Here is a 23393-nt window from a genome sequence, read left to right as displayed (position 1 = left end):
ACAATCGTGAATTTGAAATTTCTTCGATCCAATAATTTTTCTCGCAGAGGTCTGTAGGGCATTTGCCACCAACTTCCCATAGTTAAGCCCCGAGGAATCGGTTGGTAGATATACAGTATGTTGGGCATCGGTCCACACACATGCACGTATATGTACCTACTTGTACATAGCCCCTGGAAAACGGAGTATGGGTTCCGAGTCAATGATAATAGTGGAGCGGGTTTATTTATGGTATCATGCGGGCTCAGGCTGGTTAAACCTGGTTCGAATTGGCCCATCATGATGGAGGTTTACATCAGATCGCTATCTACATAGGTAGTATCTATGTATACAGCCCTGGAGCCCTGGAGCCCTGGAGCCCTGGAGGTGGGCAATCAGGAAGTCGTGTGCTGTTGTGACCTCAGGCACATGTGGAATTACTACATAAACATTTGAAGTCCTAACATTCGAACATTGGATGGGGGTTTGGGTCAGGAACTCAGCGATAACCTTGGAGTCCGCCCCCACAGCCATTCAAACATTCAGATCATTTAGGGTCAACAGATACAATCAGAGGAATGAAGTCTCAACACAAAAATATGGAATTTATTCACATTAAAATTCTATATCAAGGTTGATCTACCTAGATATTAATCTAAAATTTAGACTTTGAATATATAGGCGATTTTCAAGTCCATGGTATCCTCAATATGTTCGATGATATCTAGCCCTGGAGGTTGCCCTGGAGCCCTAGAGGAGTATAATGTCCACGGGTATTCATCACCCGCGACGTCATTTTGCTTGAAAACCACCTGGGCACCATTCAACCCCTCTGGACATAATCTTCTGTACGAACTATGTAGAAAATTATGTTCCAACTGTTTAAGAATACTATATGAAACCTCCAGGACTCAGGGTTATAGTAGAAGTAATTAATATATCTAGATATAAACCTAAATAAACAAATATAGCCCAAATTCTCTTCAATTCCTCCCAACTTTCGGTCTAATAGTGGTATTACACGCGTATTATTACATTACCATACATTGACACCTGGACACCTCAAACACGGCCTCAATGTGCACAACTTCTCCATCCCCCCGTACTCTCTTCTCCTTACTGGATATCCCATTACACATCTTGGTCCCTTGAGTCTTCTTTCTTCAATCTTTCTGATCTGTAATCTCTCATTCTTCCTGGTTACGCATTATATCAAAATAAACCAGAATACCAACAGGAGAAGATAAAGAGAAGGAAAAGGGAAGAACAGCCCAGCAGTTACCAGACTCCATCGTCTCCAGCTTTCTCTCCAAACCATCCGTGGACCCTTCCAACACCCCCATCTCTCCTTCCTGTTCCCACCGCCTGGAACTCGGTCCGAGTCTCATTTTTCTACTCGCTTCCCAGTCAGGGTCATTGCCATTACCTTGGCTTGCCCGTTCACGCAGACCTCACGTCACTCCGTCCCCTTTAGAAGATCAAGGCCCCAAAAAACCGAGGGAAAAGAGGAAAGGGGGGGAAACGACCGAGACTGACCATGCCATCGTTCTCACATGACGCCTACCCGACAGCAACAGCGACAGCTACCTATCCTCGTTCATTCGAGTCGCCTCGCAAGTCGCACGACAAATCCTCTGTCGGCAACACTTTCTTGTGGACCAACTGGCCCAACCCACCAAGCGGCGACGCCCACCTCGACGCCCACCACGACGCCCACCAGAATGATCGCCAATTGTCTACAAACCTGAAAAACGGGAGTGTGTACTCGCTGAATGGCCGATCAAGTATCAGCTCTTACACGCGCGAGATGTCCTACTCCAAGGATGACAGCATACACTCTTTAGGAAATGGTTCCGCCAAAGATCCTCGAGATGGCGGTCGGCAGTCGGTCTTGTTGGATGGGAAGTCATCAGATGCTGGACCCGGAGCAGGCTCCACGACAGCACCCTCCATCTCAAGTCAGCTGGCTAATGGCCTAACAATCCAAAGCCACCGGCAATCAGCGCCGGGAAAGCCAATGATCAATAGTGATCTTCACCGTCCCTCTGCCGATGAACCCTTTATTTCCGACAGGCCGACTAGTCCTTCCAATTCCTTGTTACAGATCCCAAATGGCGAAGACACGGGTCGGCACTCTCCCGACCTAGATCGGTTGAGCCCAGGACCGAAGTCCAGTCATCACCGTTACTCCTCCCCTCCCGTACCTTCTAACATTGACACAACTCCCATACAAGACTCCCAACAGTCTACTATACGACATCGGCATTCCCTACAGGTTCCGCGGGCCCTCAGCACCCGTCGGAATAGCCGAGACCAGAACGAGGAGGTTGCTTCCAGCAGCGGTCGATTATCCCCAACTGTTGGCGGACATCGACGCACGTCGCTCGGCCTAATTCGTCGGGCAACAAAAACCCAGTCGGATCCTCCCCTGGATGAGACACTGCCTGATGAGGATGCGGCCCGATGGGCAGAGGCGATTAAGCAAAAAAGAGCATCACGACGGCGGCGCGAAGATGATGATGATGAACGCGTAATTGTGGGCACCAAAGTTGACCAGAATCATGTTAATTATGTCACGGCGTACAACATGTTGACGGGAATTCGTTTCACGGTATCTCGCATCAACGCAAAGATGGATCGGGAATTAACTCCAGCCGACTTTGGAGCCAAGCATAAATTCTCTTTTGATATGTAGGTGCTGGCCGTTATCCTGATAAAAAATGTCTTCAAATACTTTTTTGAGTGTCACTGACCACATCAGTACCGGGAATGAGTTGATCCCTTCAGCCAAATACGACTTCAAATTCAAGGACTATGCCCCCTGGGTTTTCCGGCACCTCCGAGCCAAGTTTCGCCTTGACCCTGCCGATTATCTCATGTCCCTCACCAGCAAATATATTCTGTCTGAGCTGGGTTCACCTGGCAAGAGTGGCAGTTTCTTCTACTTCTCCCGCGACTACAAGTACATTATCAAAACCATCCATCACGCCGAGCATAAGCTTCTCCGGAAAATATTGCCAGAATACTATCGACACGTGGAGAAAAACCCCAATACATTGATCTCGCAATTCTACGGCTTGCACCGAGTCAAGATGGCATATGGCCGCAAGATTCACTTTGTTGTGATGAACAATTTGTTCCCACCCACCGAGATATCCACCAAACATTCGATTTGAAGGGCTCAACCATTGGTCGAGATTTGCAAGAGTCAGATCTTGAACGAAACCCACGTGCAACGATGAAAGATCTAAACTGGGTTCGAAGGAATCGATATCTCCAATGCGGACCTGCAAAACGTGATTTCTTCGTTGAGCAGCTGAAGCGCGACGTCGAGTTACTGAAAAGGCTCAAAATAATGGACTACTCACTTCTAGTGGGCATTCACGACGTGGAACGAGGCAACGAAGAGAAATTGCGCGACAAGACCCTTCAGGTCTTTCAGCCTGGGGGTGATCGTGAAGAGGAGGCAAGCCCTAACATGCTGATGCGAACCCCCTCCAAACTTGAGAATGAGCGTAAAGCCCGAGAACTCCGCATGTTAATAAAGCGCGAGCGACCTGTGCCCTTGGATAAGGCAGCTGCGAAGATGCCGGAAGAAATACTCGACGAGCGCAAGTATCATGTTTTCTACGCAGATGATGGAGGCTTCCGCGCAACCCATGAAAATGGCCAGCCGGGCGAAGAAATCTATTATCTGGGGATTATTGACTGTCTGACCCATGTAAGTGAAAGACCCATTGAACGTTACCTAGGTATATGACCCTATCAACTAAACTTCTTTTTTCCCCGACAGTACGGAACGGTCAAGAAACTTGAGAATTTCTTCAAAGGTCTTTCCAATGACAGATCTCAAATTTCCCCCATCCCTCCGGAGGGGTACGGAGAGCGGTTTATCAATTTTGTAAAAGGGATTACCATGTCTAAAGAAGAGGCTGACCGCCGACGACAGTCTCGAGCTTCCGACCGGCAATCAGGAGAGAAGCGACAATCACGATCGTCATCTGTGGAGCGAACTATGCAGGTGGCCGAGAAAGAGGCAGCCAAAGATGTGTCGGTCACACACCCTCGAACCTTGGCTACTGTGTGGGACCCTGCGGATGCTGCTGGACCTGGACCAACTTCAACCCTTCCCATTGTGGACGAAGCTGGCGAGGCAAGTAGTATAGGCGGCCACAGTTCACATAGCCGGCATGGTCGTCCTGGTACTGGCATCGATAAGGACCTACCCCCAGCTCCACTTGATGAACCTCCCCAGCCCCCCTAGCAAAGGAAAGCAACCCGATTGGAGAGAAATTCCAACGGTTCGCTCAATGCTAGGGTAGTTCCGTATCGTTTGGGTATCTGAAACCTGTCAGTGAAGTTTCGGTAACCCTCCACCCCAATTATTCTCTCTAATCAGCGAGACATCGCTTTTATTGCTTGATAGACCATTGGCTTCTACCCACCTTTCACACCTGGCATGATGTGGCGAGCACTCTCCCTATTTTTCTTTTTTTCTTTTTCAGTTTCAGTTTCGACCCCCTGCCATAGTCTCTCAGAGACTATTGACGCTCATGAGTGACATGTGTATATTTCAGCCTCAGTTGTCAAGCATGCTTGTCAATTCTACTAACCCATTCAATGCTCCCTCGTCATCTCCCCAGTGCTGAGATAATGCCACTGTATCGACTTCCTCATTCTCTGACATTATCACAATCTTCGTGTACTTGCTTTGCAGTCTCAACAACCTGCTTTTTTGTTTTGTTTTCTTTTTTACCCCAGACAATACTCCCTTTGCGCTGGAGCTGAACGACCCACCTATCACGTTCTTTGTATTTGAACACGGCTTGTGAGCATGGACGCCAAATATTTTTGCCCTTTTGCCCTTTTCCCCATAACTACGGCGCTCGGTCTCTCTTATCACACATATGCTCGTCTCATTTCCCACAAAATTTTCTCTCTTCAGCTTTTCAGCTCTTCAGCTCGCCCTGTGAAACAAGAACCTAGTTCTTGATCACACTCTCCGGAATCGATTGTCACAAGAATCATTCTGGAAAACACCCCCTGAATTGGGTATTCATGCATCTCACTGGCAGTCTTCATTCCCTTGGCTCAAGTCTAAATATTCATTTTCCTGGCTGTCTCTCTTTCCTCGCTCTACATACCAATTAATTTCCTTTTCTTCTCTTTCTTTTTTATCTGCCTTTTCCCTGTGTTGAAATTCATACCCTCATACCCTGTACCAATCACTATACCACTTGGAATTATCGTGACTACTTAGTGAGCCTTGGAGTATTATGTGTTTTCGAAATCCAGACGAATGCTCCCTCTTTCTTTTTTTTCTTATTCACATCCTGCTTCTGTCTAACGAGAATCTCCTTTTTCTTCCTTCTTCCTCCCCCCAAAAGAAAAAAAAATCCCTCTAAAAAGCTCCTCTTTGGTTGACCATGTTCAAATTCATAATAAATCATACATCATGAGTGAAATCCACTACCTGGGCACCATTAGATTGACTACATCCGGATTAATGTGGACCAAGGCAGTGGACCTTGAAGACTGAACTCTTGGAGTCACGGTTTTCTTTTCAAGGTTACAAGTAGAGACTCAATTTCCACCCACATATCTGGCCCCTCCATCAATTAACCTTACACTATAGACACTCAGTGCTTGGCTGGACAGGAGTGGAATTACAGATTACATGTCAAATGGGAATGAGGATGGATCCATCAATCTCACTTCAAGTCTTCTTTCTTCAATCTTTGAATGACGACTAAGAATGCTGCTTCGGAGCTCTGAAGAATAAGTCGATTAATAAAATGACATGGATCGCCATTCACTGTAGCAGCTACCCTATGACATAGATGAAAATGAAGAAAAAGAGCATAATTCCATACTTGAGTGGCTTGAATAGCTTGTTAAAAGCTCATAAGAGAGAAGGGGTATGGGCCTCGATCGTGAAAGATAAAAGGCCGCAGGAAGCAGGGGAAAGGGAGGAGGCATCATCATCGTCATAGTAGATCAAGTGAAATAGTTCGAATGCACGGCATATATTACCGGTAATTCGCTCTACTCAGACCTGCCCTGTGTGACTTTGGCGGCCTGGATGGCTGTCATCTTTTGTAGCCAACCCTGGGTGGGTTGAGGCTTCTTGACGGTGCGAAGGTCATCAGAGGAGAAACCGGAGATGCGCATGTTGTAGTTTCGTTCCAGTACAAGCTGGATGTCGCGGATTTCGAGTGTTGAAGAGGGGCGCAGCTTGGCAAGCCGACAGGCCTGGGTGATTACGTCGTCGACGAAGTCATCTGCCATCTGGAGAACGAACTAGAGGGTGAAATGTTTAGTTTTCTTTTTTTTGACCATTTACAAAACGCGGAATGGAAAATTACCTCTTCAGCATCGGGTGTCAACATCTCTCCTTCACCACCACCAGTGACCTGACGAACTAGGATGTCCAGCATCTTCTTGCTGAGCACATGCTGACCTTCACCCTCGAGAACATAGCCAGGGTGTTTCTGAATAGCAGGTTGACTGATCATGCCAGGGGCATGGTTAGGGCCTCCAGTCAGAGAGGGACGTGCCGAAGACATGGTGACTGGTTCAGGTGTAGAGACGCTAAGGTTTTTAGGGATGTGCATGTTAATGTTACGAGAAGAAGAATCAGCGGACCGATTTGCAAGGTAGCCTTGAGGATGACTTTGTTGATTGTTTGCAGCTTGGGTGATACTTGGTTGTTGTGGCTGCTGATTTTGATTTGTGTTGTAGCTCTGAGCTGCTTGCTGCATCGCCGCTTGATGAGATAGAGGACGGGGTGGACCTTGATTAATCGGCTGTGAGCTTGCTGGTGTAGAAGTGGTTCCGTCAGGAGGAGCCTGAGTGAAGGTGACTTGAGTTCCAGGAGTTCCTTGCTGCGATGGAGGTTGAGGTTGAGGTTGAGGTCGTTGAGTTGGAGGAGGCGCATTTGATGGAACCGGAGTACCGCTCGCCGATGGAGGTGCCTGTCCAGGCTGAGATGTTGAAGGAGACATGGCAGTCTGTCCTGCTTGGTTGCGGGCCGCATTCACAGCAGAGTTGATGGTGTGCGGAGCTGGAGTGGGTGCCTGTCCAGGTATGCCCGAGGAGGGAGTGGCATTAACCGCCTGGGTGTTAGATGCCGCCTGAGTCGACACAGGCGCGGCAGGCGCGGGTTGGCTCACAGGCGTAGCTGTTCCCTGTCCTGGTTGACTCATCTGAGGATTCTGCCCCTGTGATTGCAGTTTGAAACTTTCCTGCTGCTCCTTGAATTTGTTGAGAAAATCGCTACCCTCGCGGAACAACTTTTCCGCTGCCAACTGCCGATTCTTGAATTCCTGTACTTCTTCTTGCGACATATTGGCTTGCGCTTGACGCTGAGAATATTGCTGGCGCAAATCAGCCAACCGTGCACGCCCAACTTCCTGTTTCTGAAGCGCGATACCGTATCGCAACCGGGCTTCGGGGATCCACGTCTGTACTTGTTCCTGGGTGACGTTCGGTGGGAGATAAAAATTAAGCGAGTTAACCTTGGCCTGGATTTGTGGCAGGAGCTGGCTGAGGTTCTGAGGGTTGTTGGACTGCGTCCGTTGAACTGGTTGGCCCTGCTGTACGGCGGCGGCCTGAACCTGCTGTTGCTGAATCGCCTGTTGACGGTTTTGTTGAAACAAACGCATACCTTTCATCAAATTCTGGGACAACTGGGAGAGTTTGAGTTGGGCATGTTGATACTCCTGGCTTTGGGGGTCACGAGTGTTTAGTTGCTCCCAGAAGCTGCGAACGAGCTGCGTGTGTTGAGCTTTTTGCGCCTCGTTTAAATGGGGCAACTTTTGCACTTGATCGGTCCGAATGAGATTTGAGTGCTGCTGTGCAGCCGGCTGGGAGATAGGCTGACCCGCCTGGCTTTGCGACCCGTCCATCCCGGTAAACAGTGATTGCTCAAGGGACCGAGGAATTCACCTGAGGGTAGGGGCTGGTCGTAGTACTGGAATTCAAACTAGGGCGGGGAACGAAAGACTGTATAGGTAGGACATCGAATTTCAATTCCCACAATGAGACTGGAAGGATCTGGAGATTGGATGCCAATGAATGATAATAATCTGGGGCTTGAGTCAGCTTTGAGGGTTTGGATGGAAGATGAGGCTTTCGATGTTCGAGGAGCGGAAAGTTGGCGGTGAGTCTTGACACTCCAATGTCACTCCTATCCATGGATGTGCATAGTAGGTACCGACTCAGTGCTATATCTAGATACACTCTCAACTTGAAGATCCCAACTTTTATATCCTCAATTATACTTCATAAAGTATTTCAAGTTTCTCCCCTTGAGATTTTTGAATATCAATACCCTTTGAGTTTATAACCTTGGAATCGATACCCCATACTATATACTAGTGGGGCCAGGCTACATCAATAGCAGGTACATAGTTACCTGCACACATGGATACCTAGGTACATCATAATCCGAGTCGGTATTTGAACATTTGAATACATCATGATCACATCCATTAGGTTCAAGGGTACTAGTATATACTTAGCTACGGATTATCATACAAAATACAACAAATCATGCGAATGTCTGATCAGATGAACGGCTTGCGCCTTTCTAAGATTAATCCCCCAACGTCGAGGCATCAATCGTTTAGGTTTACATATGGAGGAGCTGGAAAGCGGGCAGAGCCGCAGTCAATTTAATCGTATCATTCATGCTGGAAGATTTCCAAGGTTGGTATCATTATATCATTTGGTTTCAGCCCATGAGCTCACCAAGGTCTTGCTCTATGCCAGTGACCCTCTCTTCCAATATCCGCCTTCTTCGCTCCAAGTCTCTTATTTCGGCCATTTCTCTCTCTATGTCTTCATCAGTGACTTCGGCAGGAGTCCATGGTTTTGACATAGTTTCTGAATAAATGGAACCCTCTTCGTCATACGCAGAGCGCATTTGTTCTAGCTCCGCAGTATTTGTAGCAACCCGATCCTCCAGTCCAGCAATGGAATCAACAACCATCTTGTGACGATATCGTAAACCGGTGATTCTTTCGTGTGCGCCCGCGACAGGACTGGATATTGAATTAAAAAAATGCTCATCCACTATGATCCATATGAAGCGAGAGTTACACTTACTAGACATTGCATAACAGTTCTGCACCTCGCAGTAGCACTTCAATATTGACTCCTCCCTCTGAACCTCGACTGGACAGGCCTGCAGAACGTTTGATCTCTTCCATCATGTCCGATCCCAACACGCGAGCCACCGCTGACTGACTGCGATTGTTGCGCACGGAGTAGATTCGACTGGCCATGGTATCGTTCTCAGAATCAACTGGAAAGGTTGTTCCACGCCGGGTGGGACGTCGGGATCCATGGACCTTAGCAGCAGGATCCATTTGAAAAAGGGCTCTTTCATGGACTTCCGTATCACGAATAAGAGCAGTAATGTCGTGTGATCCTAATAGCGCGTTGGTGAATATGCGTGGTGACGGGAATCTAGATAGTGGAATTAGTTTTAAGGTGATGCGCATGTAGGGAGTGGGAGTTGAGACGGTAATTCTGCAATTGCACTTGAAGAGAGGGCAATCTGCTCGAGGTGAGAGTTTAATAGTGTCATTGTTCTGTTGGTCCTGAGCTTGAGAGTCTCCAGGGAGTGAGAGATACAGAGGGAGGAAGGGAGAGGGTATGCTCTTCAGGTGTGTAGGAGAAAGAACATGCACGTAAGCGTAAGCAGCCGTGACTTCAAAGGTTAGAGTACCAAATAGGTAACTTAGTTAACTATGATTAGACACCTCAGGCAGCAATATCCATTTAGTAAAGAATCTATGGATAAATCCACTTAAATAGATTCAAAATTAGGAGAAAAAAGTCAGTTGACGTACATAGCTATTGACTTTGAGATAATTCAGCTAACCTCTGGATCCATGACTTTAGCTAACTAGTTAAGCTGGGTAAATGTGTCTAGGTGTCCAGGTGCCCACAGCCCTGGAGTTCCACGGTGGAAGCTCTTTCCATGACTAAGCAATATGGTCTCGCGCCCGTCCTTCTTGACATCACAACCCCCATCCACCTCATCAATCCACGTCTTCCTCCCTATCATTCCCTTGACTCGCTTCAACCAGTCGATCCTCCTTTGTTAACGTTTGATTTTCTTATCAAATTCCTTGATACTCATCATCCTCTCTCTTGACTCATAGTTGAGCTGAGCTAGACAGCTTGGGAAAGATGCCGGCCGAAAGGCGTTCTCTTCGATCAAACAACAAATCCGACGCTTCGTCATCTGCTAACGGTGAAAAAGCACGTTCGGAGTCCCAGAACTCGAGCGCTAAGGAAAAACCTGCCCCCACAACTCGTACGGCCGCCAACAAGGCCAAAGCAGTCCCGGCCAAGAAAGGTACTACCACTAAGGCTACAAACAACGACATGGAGGAGAATGATCAGTCGCACACCAACGGATCTAAGACAAGTGAAAATGGCATGAATGGCTCTGAGGATGTTGAGATGGGAGAGGATACGGCAGGTGCGCCTAAATCCTCCTTCAACACCCGTAAGGATCGGAATGGTGACGAGAAGATGACTGTTGTAGTGCCTCCAACCAAGGGTTCCAGATCATCCATCAAGGGCCAAGACAAGAATGAGGATATCATGATGGAAGGTGCGGAGGACAGTGATATTGAGCAGCCTGAGCCCGAGGTCAACCCAACGACCAAGGCCATTCAAGGTAAGTCCCCCCTCCCTTCACCCGACCAAACCTGGAGATTTGTGACTAACGACGCCACTTGCACTCGGCGCCCTGACGATAGACATCAATGCCAATCTGACCTTGCTTGAACGAGCTGTAACCCACTTTGACCCCCGATTTACTCTACGTGTTTTGCGTTCCATATCCTCGATGCGGAAATACATCACCCCGGAGGTCCTCGCCGCGGTCATTGCGGATATATACCCAGCCTGTAGCTCGATGGCATCCTTCTTACTCGGGGCCATTGATCAAGCCGGTGCATTTGAGGACCTCATGGCCAACTCAGAGATGGACGTCGACTCGGATAAAAACAAAGCTGCCGCAAAGGAGATTCTCCCTGAGGTGGATGTGTATCTGTCTATCTTGGTGCAAATTTATCTCTTTGATCAACGTCAGATTAAGAAGGGCGCTGAGTTTTCAACCAATCTCATTGATCGTCTTCGGACGCTGAACCGCCGCACTCTGGATCCTCTTGCCGCTCGGGTGTACTTTTACTACTCTCTTTTCTTTGAGCAAATGACTCCGCTCCCGCCTTCCCCAGCAGCTGCTGTCACTAGCATTCGCCAAACTTTGCTGGCAGCCCTGCGGACCTCTGTTCTTCGGAAAGACGTGGACACGCAAGCTACTGTCATGACCTTGCTCCTGCGCAACTACTTGTCCACTTCCCACATCACCCAAGCGGATCTTTTGATCTCTCACAATCGATTTCCAGTTGCTGCCTCCAACAACCAAATTGCTCGCTATCTATACTACCTTGGTCGTATTCGAGCCATTCAACTGCAGTATACTGAAGCCCACAGCCATCTGATTGGTGCAACACGCAAGTCTCCCACTAGTCACAGTGCTCGTGGGTTTTATCAGGCTTCTCACAAGTTGCTTGTGGTCGTTGAGTTACTTATGGGTGACATTCCTGACCGAGCGGTCTTCCGTCAACCCGCCCTAGAGAAGGCCATGCACCCATACTTCTTGCTTACGCAGGCTGTTAGTGTTGGTGATTTGGATGGGTTTTTGAATATTGTCAATATTCACAGCTCTACTTTCCGGAAGGATGGTACGTACACGTTGATCCTTCGCCTGAGACAAAATGTGATCAAGACCGGCATTCGAATGATGTCCTTGTCTTACTCTCGTATTTCCCTACGAGATATCTGTCTTCGTTTGGGTCTTGATAGTGAAGAGTCTGCCGAATACATTGTAGCCAAGGCCATTCGTGATGGTGTCATCGAGGCATCCCTGGACCACGAGCATGGTTTCATGAAGAGCAAGGAAGTTGGTGATATTTATGCCACTCGGGAACCAGGTGAAGCTTTCCATGATCGCATTCGTGCCTGCCTTGCCCTCCACGATGAGAGTGTTAAAGTAAGTATTCCTGTTTAGCCATTGTGAAATTCATTCTAACCTCTTTTTCTTTTGTCGTCTTAGGCTATGCGTTTCCCCATGAATCAGCACCGTCTGGAGCTGAAGAGTGCCCAAGAGGCACGAGAGCGAGAGCGTGAGCTGGCCAAGGAGATCCAGGAAGGAGATATGGACGATGAGGAAGCCGGTGGTGATTTCGATGCTATCTAATTGTGGTGCTTTTCCGTGATTGATAAATCATGTTCTCTGCGCCAAATCATTCTCATGGGCCCCTACGGGTCTTCAAACTGCTCTGTTAATTGTGTGCGAGGTCACTTGGTTTCCTTTCTTTCCTATTCTTTCCTCCTTTCTTTTATGTTATCTTTTGCCCAGGTGTGGATGTGTATTAAGGGCAAGGCAAATGTGTAGGACCAAGATGGCTGGCGCAAACCTTTCGGTCCCTTATACTGGAATTGTTTACTTGCATGTAGGATTTTGTACTCATCTTAGCAAAGTACTCTTTTCCTTCTGTGTAGACAGTATTGTGTACACTTTTGAGGAGTTGACCACTCCATGCTGAACCAGCTTTTAATTTCAATTTTTTTTTTTCAGTTTTTATTGTTGGTAGACTTTTTGAAATAACACGTCTTTTTTTTCTTCTGTTTCTTTCTTTCTTTCTGTCTCACAATTGCTCCTTAATACTAGTCGGTTTGCATGCAGTACACATCGGAGTGGACAGGGGACATGAGGTGGTCCGTGCCGTCCCGAAAGCTCGAAATCTTTCCGCAAAGACTATTCTCTACAGACTCCCATCTCTCTTGCTATCACTGTTATCATTCAAATACCTCAATACCCTCATGATTTAAACCTCTTAAAGAAAAGAGGGAAAGAGAGAGAACGAGCAAGAGGGAGAGAAGAAACTCCATCAGAGCCCTGCATTGAGCATGCGAGCTCGCACCACCTTGGCCACCAGGCTGATACTCACGCGACCGTCTTTGACCTCTGTGTGCTCACAATGCCTTCGTGAGGATCTGATATCATCCAATGGCCTGATTCACTATCGGAAATTCCATTCGACTCGCCGGAAGGATGTTTCACCTTTTGGTGCCGCAGTCTCAGCGGCACAGGCCATCTTGAAGGGTGTTCCCAAGGCACCCCCAGGAATTTCAGTCGACCCATTGCGCATGGTCGGCAAGGAATTGAAGTTTCTTAGCAAGAATATTCGTCAATTGCTGGGATCTGGTCATCCTGCCTTGGATAAGGTAGCTAAATATTATACTCGCAGTGAGGGCAAGCACATGCGTCCTATGCTTGTTCTACTTATGTCTCAAGCAACAGCCTTGGATCCACGCAAACAAACGAATCCAACGAGCCCAAGCCCTGTTGATAATCCGCTCAGCTCTCCATCGATCCTCGATGATTCCAATCCAGACATCAATCCCCTCGTATCTCGCAGCGCCGAAGCCAAGTACGACTTCACAGGCGACGATAATATTCTCCCCTCACAGCGCCGTCTAGCTGAGATCACCGAACTCATTCATACCGCTTCCCTCCTTCACGACGATGTCATCGACAATGCGGTGACCCGCCGTGCGAACAGTTCGGCCAACCTGGCCTTTGGAAACAAGATGGCCGTTCTGGCAGGTGACTTTCTACTGGGCCGTGCATCCGTGGCCCTAGCTCGACTACGTGATCCTGAAGTAACTGAATTGATGGCTACTGTGATCGCCAACCTGGTGGAGGGTGAATTCATGCAGCTGAAAAACACGGCTCAGGACGAGTCTAGCCCATCTTACACCGATGAGACCTTGTCTTACTACCTACAGAAGACTTATCTGAAGACAGCCAGTCTCATCAGTAAATCATGTCGCTCCGCTGCTGTCCTGGGTCGGAGTGCACCTGAAGTTATTGAGGCTTCCTATGCATATGGTCGCAATCTAGGCCTGGCATTTCAGTTGGTGGATGATCTTTTGGATTATACCGTCACTGAGGCCGAGCTAGGTAAAGCTGCTGGGGCGGATTTGGAGTTGGGCCTAGCCACTGCCCCATTATTGTTTGCATGGAAGAGCAACCCGGAACTTGGTCCGCTAGTTGGCCGCAAGTTTCGTGAGGAGGGTGATGTCCAAAGGGTGAGTGTGACTCCTTTCTTCTTTTGTTGACTGGGTTTCAAGGCATATTTCTAACCCATTCTATTTAGGCTCGTGAAATCGTCTATCGTAGTGATGGCGTGGAGCAAACGCGTCTTCTAGCTCAAGAATATGCTGACAAGGCAGTTGAGGCCATCAGTGACTTTCCAGACAGTGAGGCTAAGACTGGCTTGATTGAGATGTGCGACAAGACAATGCGCAGACGGAAATGAGTTGAAGTGATGAATGAGGAAAATTTCCCAAGGTTCCCAGCCAATTCTTTGTAAACATATTTGTCAACTTGGTTCTTTCTTATTCTCTTTTCTTTTTTGGTCTTCTTCCCCTGCCGATTATTCTATCTCAAGTTCCAAGGGTTCTGATTTACCTTGAAAGCATCTGTATACCTAGATATTTTAGATATATATTGGTCCTAGACTTTTGTGCAGTACCAAGTTTATGTATGATTATTTGTTATTTGTTATTTGTGCAAATCCAAGTCTTTCTAGAACTTGAAGCAGCTTGAGCGTTTGAAAAATAATATTAAATGCTCCTTAGATACCTAGATATTAGCTATTTGTGTCTCTCATTCAAGTTACTATTAGTTGTAGTAGAGGTCTACCAAGTACTACCTAGGTAGTATGTAACAGGGGTAACTCTTATATAGGGGGATCATGCGGGGCAATACTCTATGATTTCGTAACCTTGGAACCGACCATCTCCGTCATTGAAACGCCCCGGAAGCTACATCTCCACTTCTCACCGCATTCAATTACAACTTGAACCATTGTGTTAGGTGTCCCCCCATCACCATTCCAGATTTGTCTTGATTTCTGGTATTTAACGGTCTTTTGAAACTGTGTCAGCTTGTCTTCCCTCTCTTTAAAATCATTACCTCCCCCCACAAATTATGGAGATCTTAGCCCATCCGCATTGATCGACCTGTTTCCTCATGGGCTCACTTGGAAGCTTCCTCATAATCTACGTGCTCGGAGGGCTTACCTTCGTCCCGTTGGTTATCTCATTGGTCCTGCTCTATGCTTATTTGACCCTTCCAGATGTTCTGCCTTTGCAGCAGACATCTACAGGGGCTTCCGATGTACTCCGCCGGCCTACCGATGATGAATTCAACTTGAAGTCTGGGACAGATCACCTAGCAGAGGAATTTCACCGGGTACACGACTCAGATGTTGCCGCCGGATACTTTGCAGTTTGTCGGGAATATGTGCCTGGAGGGGTGAATGGGAGACCACCGGAGAGAACGACCCCAACTGGAGATGTTGTTGCGGCTGAAAGCCCCAGTGTCTACCAAGCTATGTACCGCAGTTTATTTGATCGAAAACAAGCCCCTAGCATTGAACCGGCAAAATCAAATGGGAAGAATACCAAAAGGGCTCGGAATGTCTTTTATATTGTCCTCCGGTAGGCACCCCCTGAGTAAGGATGAGTTCCCTACAGACGATACTGATACTCAGCTTCTTACCATCAGACATGGCCACTTGATGTTATATGATGATTTAAATCAAGTGGAAGTGCGGTACGTGATCTCACTAGCTCATCATGATGTGTCCGTACATGGCGGGGAAGGCGAGATACCTGAGGGTGAACTGTGGATAAAGAGGAATGCTATCTGTCTTTCGAGGCGCCTAGATTCCCTTGGAGACCTAGGTGGTCCAACTCCTCCATTCTACCTTTTCTCTGAGAACTTATCTGAGAAAGAGGACTTCTATTTTGCTATGCTTCAGAACCAGTCCAGAATGCGGGACTCCCCAGAACGTCCTCCTAAATACCAGACATTTGATGTGAAACATATCGTCACACTGGTTCAGCGTCTCCACTCCTCAGAGGAACAGCTGCAGACTCGATGGATCAATGCTTTTCTTGGACGATTATTCCTTGCTCTTTACCGGACTCCCCAGGTGGAGCAATTCATTCGGAGCAAAATCACGAAGAAAATCTCTCGCGTGAACAAGCCAAATTTCATTAGTAAGGTTGGGCTACAGAAAATTGATATGGGCGAAGGGGCTCCTTTCATCACGAACCCACGGCTCAAAGATCTGACCGCGGACGGCAATTGTTGTGTCGAGGCAGACCTCCAATACTCAGGAAATTTCCGTATCGAAATATCAGCCACTGTCCGAATTGACCTTGGCCCTCGATTTAAGGCCCGGGAGGTTGATATTGTGCTGGCCGTTGTCCTCAAGAAGTTAGAGGGTCACCTTCTGGTTCGCTTCAAGCCGCCACCGAGCAACCGATTCTGGATGTCCTTTGAAAGTATGCCCAGAATGTCAATGGAAATCCAGCCTGTTGTCAGCTCCAAGCAAGTCACATTCAGTCCTATTTTACGAACAATTGAGAGCAAAATCCGTGAGATGGTCGCTGAGAGCATCGTTCTCCCTTTTTGGGATGATGTTCCTTTCTTTGATACTATGGGCCAGATATTTCGAGGGGGCATCTGGCAACAAGAGGTGTCTCAATCCATTCCTGAGGCCCATATACCAGATGAGTCTGTTGAACTCGCGTCAATCCCGAACCAAGGCCCCGTTGATTCGGTTGAGATACTGCAACCTAAAGATATTCGGGCCCTGAGTATGCCTGTCCTTGCTGAGGCCGGCTCCTCTCAGGTGAAATTGCGCAGGAGCCTGAAGTCCTTATCATCAGATATGCACACCGGTTCTACGACAGCCACGTCTACAGACATAGAGAGGCCCAATAATACTTCGATGCCTCGTTCCATTCGATCACAGACATTTTCTCACGCAGCGGATCCTGTAGTGACGGCAGACAATGCCAGATTCAACAAGGAGGCATTTGGGATCAGGGATGATACTAAAGTTAGTGCAACCAGCGCTATGATTGAGATCTCAAGTTGTTCCCCACCTACATCCCCGCTACACACCCCGAAGAATTCGCCTCCTGCCGGTAGTTTTATGATGCCTGAGAGTGTCAGCCATAGTCGGGGATCTTCGACTGCAGAATCTTTGGACGGGTTGAGCTTCACTCACAATCAGTCTGTCGAAAGTCCTTCATCAGCTCAACCCGATAGCTACCCAGTTTCTGATATGCGAATATCTCAAGCTAGTTCTACTACCTCACTTCATAGCGAGAAACCGCGTCGACGAAGCACCATGGAGACTCTGACCAAGTCACTCACGAATAGCTTGGACGACAAAGCTGGTAATATAACTATCGGATCAGCCACCACGGCTGCAAAGAAATGGAGCTGGAGTGTCTTCAGCAAAAACGAGATTAGCCCGAATCAAGAAAAGACCCGACTTCATGCTGGTAGCCCTGATCAACCCATCGGGCGTGGGCATCCGCATCCACCGCCGGGGGCTCCCTTGCCTCGCCCAGACAAATATGCCCTGAAGAGAAACTCGAACTCGGGTACAATACCCAGGCGAAAACCCATTGAGCCTGCCCCCCCTTGAGCGCTTTGGCACTAGTGGTGGTTCTCGACCTATACCGCCTCCAGCCTTACCTCGCAGGAAACCAATCCCCTCTCTCAACCACACTGGTAATGCGGATGAACTGCTCGTAGTTCAAGCACCTCGGGACTCTGCACCCAACAGTCCAGATGTAGAAGGTTCCCCTTCCCCTTGTCTGGTCTTCAACGAAACTTCGCCCAACCCCGCTCTACCTGAGACAGCTACAGTGTGGCATCAGCAGAATTGTCAAGAAGATCGATTTGTACAATCGATTGACTGTAATGATTCTTGCATATCAGAAACCCAGGTTAATGATAGACCTGCTGGATTACGTGAACATTCGTCAGCATAAACAATTGCATTTGTTATGACGACACAGACAGACTTCCAGACCCTGGACTAGAAGCGCTGTCTGTACGACAATTTCAGTCAGTCTCTCTGTCCGTTAATATTACCTTTATTTCCTCAATCCTTTTTTCTTTTTTCTGTTTCAAAGTTGTCAAGAGCTTTTACGTCGTTGAGCCCTGGCCCCTGGATGCATCTGCGGTCAGAGAGGCATGTATCATTTTGTTTATAGTGGCTTCTGTGTGGTCCGACTGTATAGAGAGAACCTTGGAAATTACAACTTGGGCTACTAGTACTTTTCAGCTTCAACTCTTCGACAAGTGACAACCTTCAAGTTGGTGATTCACAACACAAGAAGGCCGGCGCCAAATATAATTCCTATCGTACTATCCATGGACTGTGGCATAGTTCAACTTGAAGTTGCTGCCCTTAACTCTGTCTCATGGCTGTTTTTCACTCCCGAGCCTTGAGGGATAACAAGACATTTAAGGATAGAAAAAAAAAAAAATAAAAAAATAAAATAAAAAAATAAAATAAAAAAGTAAAATAAAAAAACAAAAAAAAAAAACAAAATAAAACATTAACGTCAGAAATCTACTGCTCTAAGAATCCATATAACCCCATTGTCATATTTGAGTGCAATATTTACATTCACCCTCTCAGTAGACCGAGGTCACCTGAAGTTTATGCCTTAGGTAAGGAATGGGGCTTAGGTGTCGCCAAGACCGACAGGCGCCAGCTTTCCTCAACGTCATTGCACTCCACGTGCAAAATTACGAACATCCTCTCCTCTCCTTCCTTGGTACAACGGACCTGATACTCAAAGTTGCGCTAATTGGGATTCTGAGGTTCTTCAATTCATATTGGATTCCAGTCCAAGATGAGTCGGTAAGTGGAAACCGGTTCCTACCGTGAATCCCCTTTTACCCCTTGATAAAGAGAGGACCTTGATTGACCTCAGCCGCATAGAACGGAGGCAGATCTAGCCATCAATATCCGAAAGGCGACTAGTATTGGTATGTCACTACCCTCCGAGAATCCACAGAAAATCCAGTGGCCATCGCCGCAAAGGAGAAAGTGGTTAAAGATCTCGAAAGCTAATTATGAAACACTACGATAGAGGAAACTGCGCCAAAACGTCCGTTTAACCTTGTCCAAAGTTTATCTTATTCTTCATATTATACCACTCGACTTGACTGACGCTTCCCTCTCAACTTGATAGGAAAACATGTGCGGAGCTGTATTGTTTACACGTGGGACCACAAGTCTTCAGCGGCATTCTGGGCGGGCATGAAAGTGTACGTGGGTCACGGAACTCTGCAAACTTATGATGTGAGGTTGCTAGAATTCATCTGGCTGACCTTGTTTTTATATCTCTAGTCAGCCCGTCCTCGCCGATGAGGTCCAAACGTTCAAGGCCTTGATTACTATCCACAAGGTTCTCCAAGAAGGTCATCCGATTGTGGTTCGAGAGGCTCAGCAGCATGCCAACTGGATTGATAGTCTAATGCGAGGGGTCGGAGGTGATGGCATTCGAGGTATGACATCTGGTCTAAGACTGCAATTCGTAGATATTTGAAGAAGCATGGGAGGCATCGCGGGAAAGAATGTTGACATTATCGAATAGGTTATGCCCCATTGATTCGTGAATATGTTTACTTCCTTGAGTCAAAATTGACTTTCCATCGCAATCACCCAGAATTTAATGGTATGCTGATCACGCACGGAAACACGAGGAGAGATGGGCGGTTGTCTAACAGATACAGGTCTGTTCGAATACGAGGAATACATCAGTTTGAAGACCATCAATGATCCCAACGAAGGGTCTGAATCCACCATCACCGTCTATTGGATAGTGAGCTAACGAAACCGTAGCTACGAAACAATTTCCGATTTGATGGCCCTGCAAGACCAAATTGATGCTTTCCAAAAGCTGATTTTCTCCCATTTCCAGTCAGGAACTAACAATGAATGTCGTATTTCCGCGCTGGTTGCTCTTGTGCAAGAAAGCTATGGTATTTACAAGTTCATTACCAGCATGCTGAGAGCCATGCACACCAGTATGCTTCACTCTCCATTGCCATACCTGGAGTCTAATAGGTACTGATCTGTTTGTGATTATAGCGACAGGAGATGATGAAGCTCTTGAACCGCTTCGGGGTCGCTATGAGGCCCAGCATTACCGTTTGGTTCGGTTCTACTACGAATGCTCTAACCTGCGCTATCTGACCAGCTTGATTACTATACCCAAGCTGCCCCAAGATCCTCCAAGCCTTCTGGGGGAAGATGATGAACGTCCAGCTCTGCCTAGGCGTCCAGCTAAGGAAGTTGAAGTCCAGCCATCACCACCTCCCAAGGTCACTTCTACTGAGCCAGAACCCATAAACGATTTCTGGACCACGGAGGCTAGGCGTCAGCAGGAAGAATACGAGGCAGAACAAGCCCGCCTCCAACAGCAGTGGGAAGAACAGCAACGGCAGCAAATCCTGGCTCAACAGAAAGCTCAACAAGATTTCGAGGAACAGCAACGTCTGCAAGCTGAACAACAACGTCTTGCCCATGAGCAGCTCCTCCGAGACCAATACTCAACACAGACACAGGGCCGACTTGCAGAGCTGGAACAAGAGAATCTGAATGCCCGGGCTCAGTACGAACGAGATCAGTTGATGCTGCAGCAATACGATCGCCGTGTTAAAGACCTCGAGGAACAAATGAACCAATTGAATTCGAATCTCAACATGCAGAGTGCGTCCAAAGACGAGCAGATTCGCTCTTTGCAGGACCAAGTGAATACCTGGCGATCCAAGTACGAGGCTTTAGCAAAGCTTTACTCGCAGTTGCGGCAAGAGCATCTAGATCTACTGCAAACAACTAAAAGCCTTAAACTTAAGGCAGCATCAGCACAGGAGGCTATTGATCGCCGCGAAAAGTTAGAACGTGAGCTCAAGACCAAGAACTTGGAACTGGCCGACATGATCCGTGAACGTGACCGTGCTCTACATGATAGGGACCGCCTTACTGGTACAAACAAGGACGAGCTGGAGAAGATCAAGCGTGAGCTCCGTATGTCGATTGAGCGAGCCGAAAATGCCGAACGATCAAAGGGGTCAGAGATTTCTACCATGCTTTCCAAGTACAACCGGGAGATGGCGGATCTTGAAGAGGCTCTTAGAGTATGCCCCCCCCAACGTCTCGTGTCCATAATTGGGAAACTAACAGTTTCAGAACAAAACTCGTGCTCTTGATGATATCTCAACTCGGAAGTCAGAGTGGGACGGAGATCACGCCCTAGTTCTGCGCGAGAAAGAGGAAGAGATTGAGGTTTACAAGTCCGGCATGGAGCAGGCTCTGATAGAGCTGGAAGAGTTAAAGCTGGTGAGTAAAATGATACATATCTTGCTGGTGGATTTGACTAAACAGCTCGTTGCAGAGTCAAGGTGATACCGATCATGCACTGGACAGCCAAATTGACACCGTTCTTCATGGTACTGTAGCTAAGATTAATGATATCATTGATTCGGTGCTGCAGGCCGGTGTCCAACGGGTGGATGATTCTCTATATGAGCTTGATTCTTCTATGCAAGCCGGTAACCAGAATGCATCACCTTCATATGTCTTGTCACAAATCGAGAAGGCATCGGCATCGGCTACGGAATTCTCGACAGCATTCAATAACTTTATCGCAGACGGGCCAAACAGTCCCCATGCTGACATTATTCGCACCGTCTCCGTCTTTTCGGGATCAATTGCAGATACACTCAGCAACACCAAGGGATTATCTCGCTTCGCTAATGACGACAAGAGTTCTGACCAGCTGTTTAATGCCGCCCGTAAGTCCGCACAGGCCACTGTGCGGTTCTTTCGTGGTCTGCAGTCCTTCCGCCTCGAGGGAATGGACCCGTTGCAAAAGACGGACGTTGTCATCAATAATAACCTGGAAGTACAGCGGGATCTCCAATCGTTGTCGAAGCTGGTTGAGTCATTTTCACCCAAAAGCAGCAAGATTACTACCAATGGTGACCTGGGAGATTTAGTGGATCGAGAGCTGAATAGGGCAGCCGACGCAATCGAGGCTGCTGCTCAGCGTTTGGCTAAGCTCAAGAACAAGCCTCGTGATGGTTATTCGACATACGAGCTACGTATCAATGACGCGATCTTGGCAGCGGCTATTGCCGTGACAAATGCCATCGCTGAGCTGATCAAGGCTGCTACGGAGACGCAACAGGAGATCGTACGTGAAGGTCGCGGCAGTTCATCCCGTACGGCTTTCTATAAAAAGAATAACCGTTGGACTGAGGGTTTAATATCCGCTGCCAAAGCTGTTGCTGCTTCGACCAACACATTGATTGAGACGGCTGACGGTGTCATATCGGGGCGAAACTCGCCAGAGCAGCTTATTGTTGCTTCTAATGATGTTGCTGCAAGTACCGCACAGCTGGTGGCTGCTAGTCGGGTCAAAGCTACATTTATGAGCAAAACGCAGGACCGGCTAGAGACAGCCAGCAAGGCTGTAGGTGCTGCCTGCCGTGCCTTGGTCCGCCAGGTACAGGATATCATCAAAGAAAAGCAACGTGATGATACCGATGCGGAGGATTACACGAAGTTGAGCTCTCACGAGTTCAAGGTGCGTGAGATGGAGCAGCAGGTACGTATCTTAAAGGATCCCATCGCTTGAATACCGTCTTATCAGTCACTGCTTGTTTTCTTTTTTTTATACTATACTCCTTTACTGACCAGAATTGTCTGTACAGGTAGAGATTCTTCAACTCGAGAACAACCTTGCCCGTGCCCGCACCCGGCTTGGTGAGATGCGCAAGATCTCATATCAAGAGGAGTAAATTTTGGGCATATGCTCTTTGCTTTCTTTCAACTTGGCCCTGTATTTTGTTTTTGTACATTCTTAGGATCACACCTGGGATTTTATCTGCCAGTTCCCAGTCTCTATTATGTTTCATAGTATCTTCTACTAGCAGCGAATATCTTCTCAAGTCGCTTATAAAGAATCCTTCCCCCATCTTATTGTGTTACGTATGCCAATTTGAATCTCATTGGATTACACTCCAATTTGAAGTCACCCAGGACCACTTGGCACATCTAGAGTGTATGGGGGCCATATAGGACCGTGGAACCCCTTAGAGTTCCAAACTAAACAAAGAACTTTGAAATCCTCGTTTCATTCGACCGCCATGACGTTCAAGTTCAGATAACAAAGAAATGACCCCACAAGGAACCGAGGCTAGACTCTAGAGAGGCACAGCGAATAGCTGGTGGGCTAGACAAGTTTCCTCTGGAGATAATTCTGAAGACTAAGAACAACTGACCCTTGAACTAGGTAATTACTGATAGATGGAGCTGAGTAGGAAATCTTTTCATTCAACTAACTATTGCTTCACTGGCAGAAGATGGATTGCGAAAAAAAAACCCCCCGTGGGTGAAAAAAGCACGAACCCCAAAATGACTAGCTCT

General features: G+C 47.5%; 7 protein-coding genes across 7 annotated transcripts; 5 read left to right on the top strand and 2 right to left on the bottom strand.

The window, feature by feature from the left end:
- Positions 1–1516: 1516 nt before the first annotated feature.
- On the top strand, positions 1517–4243 carry N7483_007768 (1-phosphatidylinositol-4-phosphate 5-kinase; the record flags this gene model as incomplete). Its single annotated transcript, XM_057091205.1, has 4 exons — positions 1517–2670; positions 2741–3101; positions 3158–3700; positions 3773–4243. 4 exons carry the CDS (start codon positions 1517–1519, stop codon positions 4241–4243), a joined length of 2529 nt encoding a protein of 842 aa, XP_056945946.1.
- A 1781-nt stretch (positions 4244–6024) lies between these two features.
- Positions 6025–7886, bottom strand: N7483_007767 (putative transcription initiation factor TFIID subunit 12; the record flags this gene model as incomplete). The annotated part of the gene is made up of 2 exons (XM_057091204.1): positions 6025–6279; positions 6345–7886. 2 exons carry the CDS (start codon positions 7884–7886, stop codon positions 6025–6027), a joined length of 1797 nt encoding a protein of 598 aa, XP_056945945.1.
- Positions 7887–8713: 827 nt separating this feature from the next.
- On the bottom strand, positions 8714–9571 carry N7483_007766 (uncharacterized protein; the record flags this gene model as incomplete). The annotated part of the gene is made up of 3 exons (XM_057091203.1): positions 8714–9023; positions 9088–9450; positions 9507–9571. 3 exons carry the CDS (start codon positions 9569–9571, stop codon positions 8714–8716), a joined length of 738 nt encoding a protein of 245 aa, XP_056945944.1.
- A 608-nt stretch (positions 9572–10179) lies between these two features.
- Positions 10180–12262, top strand: N7483_007765 (proteasome regulatory particle lid subunit RPN3; the record flags this gene model as incomplete). The annotated part of the gene is made up of 3 exons (XM_057091202.1): positions 10180–10675; positions 10758–12055; positions 12119–12262. 3 exons carry the CDS (start codon positions 10180–10182, stop codon positions 12260–12262), a joined length of 1938 nt encoding a protein of 645 aa, XP_056945943.1.
- Positions 12263–12975: 713 nt separating this feature from the next.
- N7483_007764 (trans-hexaprenyltranstransferase) lies at positions 12976–14390 on the top strand (the record flags this gene model as incomplete). The annotated part of the gene is made up of 2 exons (XM_057091201.1): positions 12976–14160; positions 14229–14390. 2 exons carry the CDS (start codon positions 12976–12978, stop codon positions 14388–14390), a joined length of 1347 nt encoding a protein of 448 aa, XP_056945942.1.
- Positions 14391–15106: 716 nt separating this feature from the next.
- N7483_007763 (SMP domain-containing protein) lies at positions 15107–17585 on the top strand (the record flags this gene model as incomplete). Its single annotated transcript, XM_057091200.1, has 2 exons — positions 15107–15576; positions 15644–17585. 2 exons carry the CDS (start codon positions 15107–15109, stop codon positions 17583–17585), a joined length of 2412 nt encoding a protein of 803 aa, XP_056945941.1.
- A 1222-nt stretch (positions 17586–18807) lies between these two features.
- N7483_007762 (putative cytoskeleton assembly control protein Sla2) lies at positions 18808–22765 on the top strand (the record flags this gene model as incomplete). Its single annotated transcript, XM_057091199.1, has 11 exons — positions 18808–18815; positions 18897–18943; positions 19150–19225; positions 19308–19465; positions 19555–19635; positions 19694–19751; positions 19803–19987; positions 20052–21100; positions 21153–21302; positions 21358–22572; positions 22679–22765. The coding sequence occupies 11 exons, from the start codon at positions 18808–18810 to the stop codon at positions 22763–22765; spliced, it is 3114 nt and encodes a 1037-aa protein (XP_056945940.1).
- Positions 22766–23393: the final 628 nt, after the last annotated feature.

This window comes from Penicillium malachiteum (genome assembly GCF_028827825.1).
Source record: "Penicillium malachiteum strain IBT 17515 chromosome Unknown utg000003l:1.0-4950554.0:1.0-4952489.0, whole genome shotgun sequence".
Taxonomy (NCBI): Eukaryota; Fungi; Ascomycota; class Eurotiomycetes; order Eurotiales; family Aspergillaceae; genus Penicillium; species Penicillium malachiteum.
Note: the sequence above shows the minus strand (reverse complement) of the source record. Positions and strands in the feature narration are given on the sequence as shown.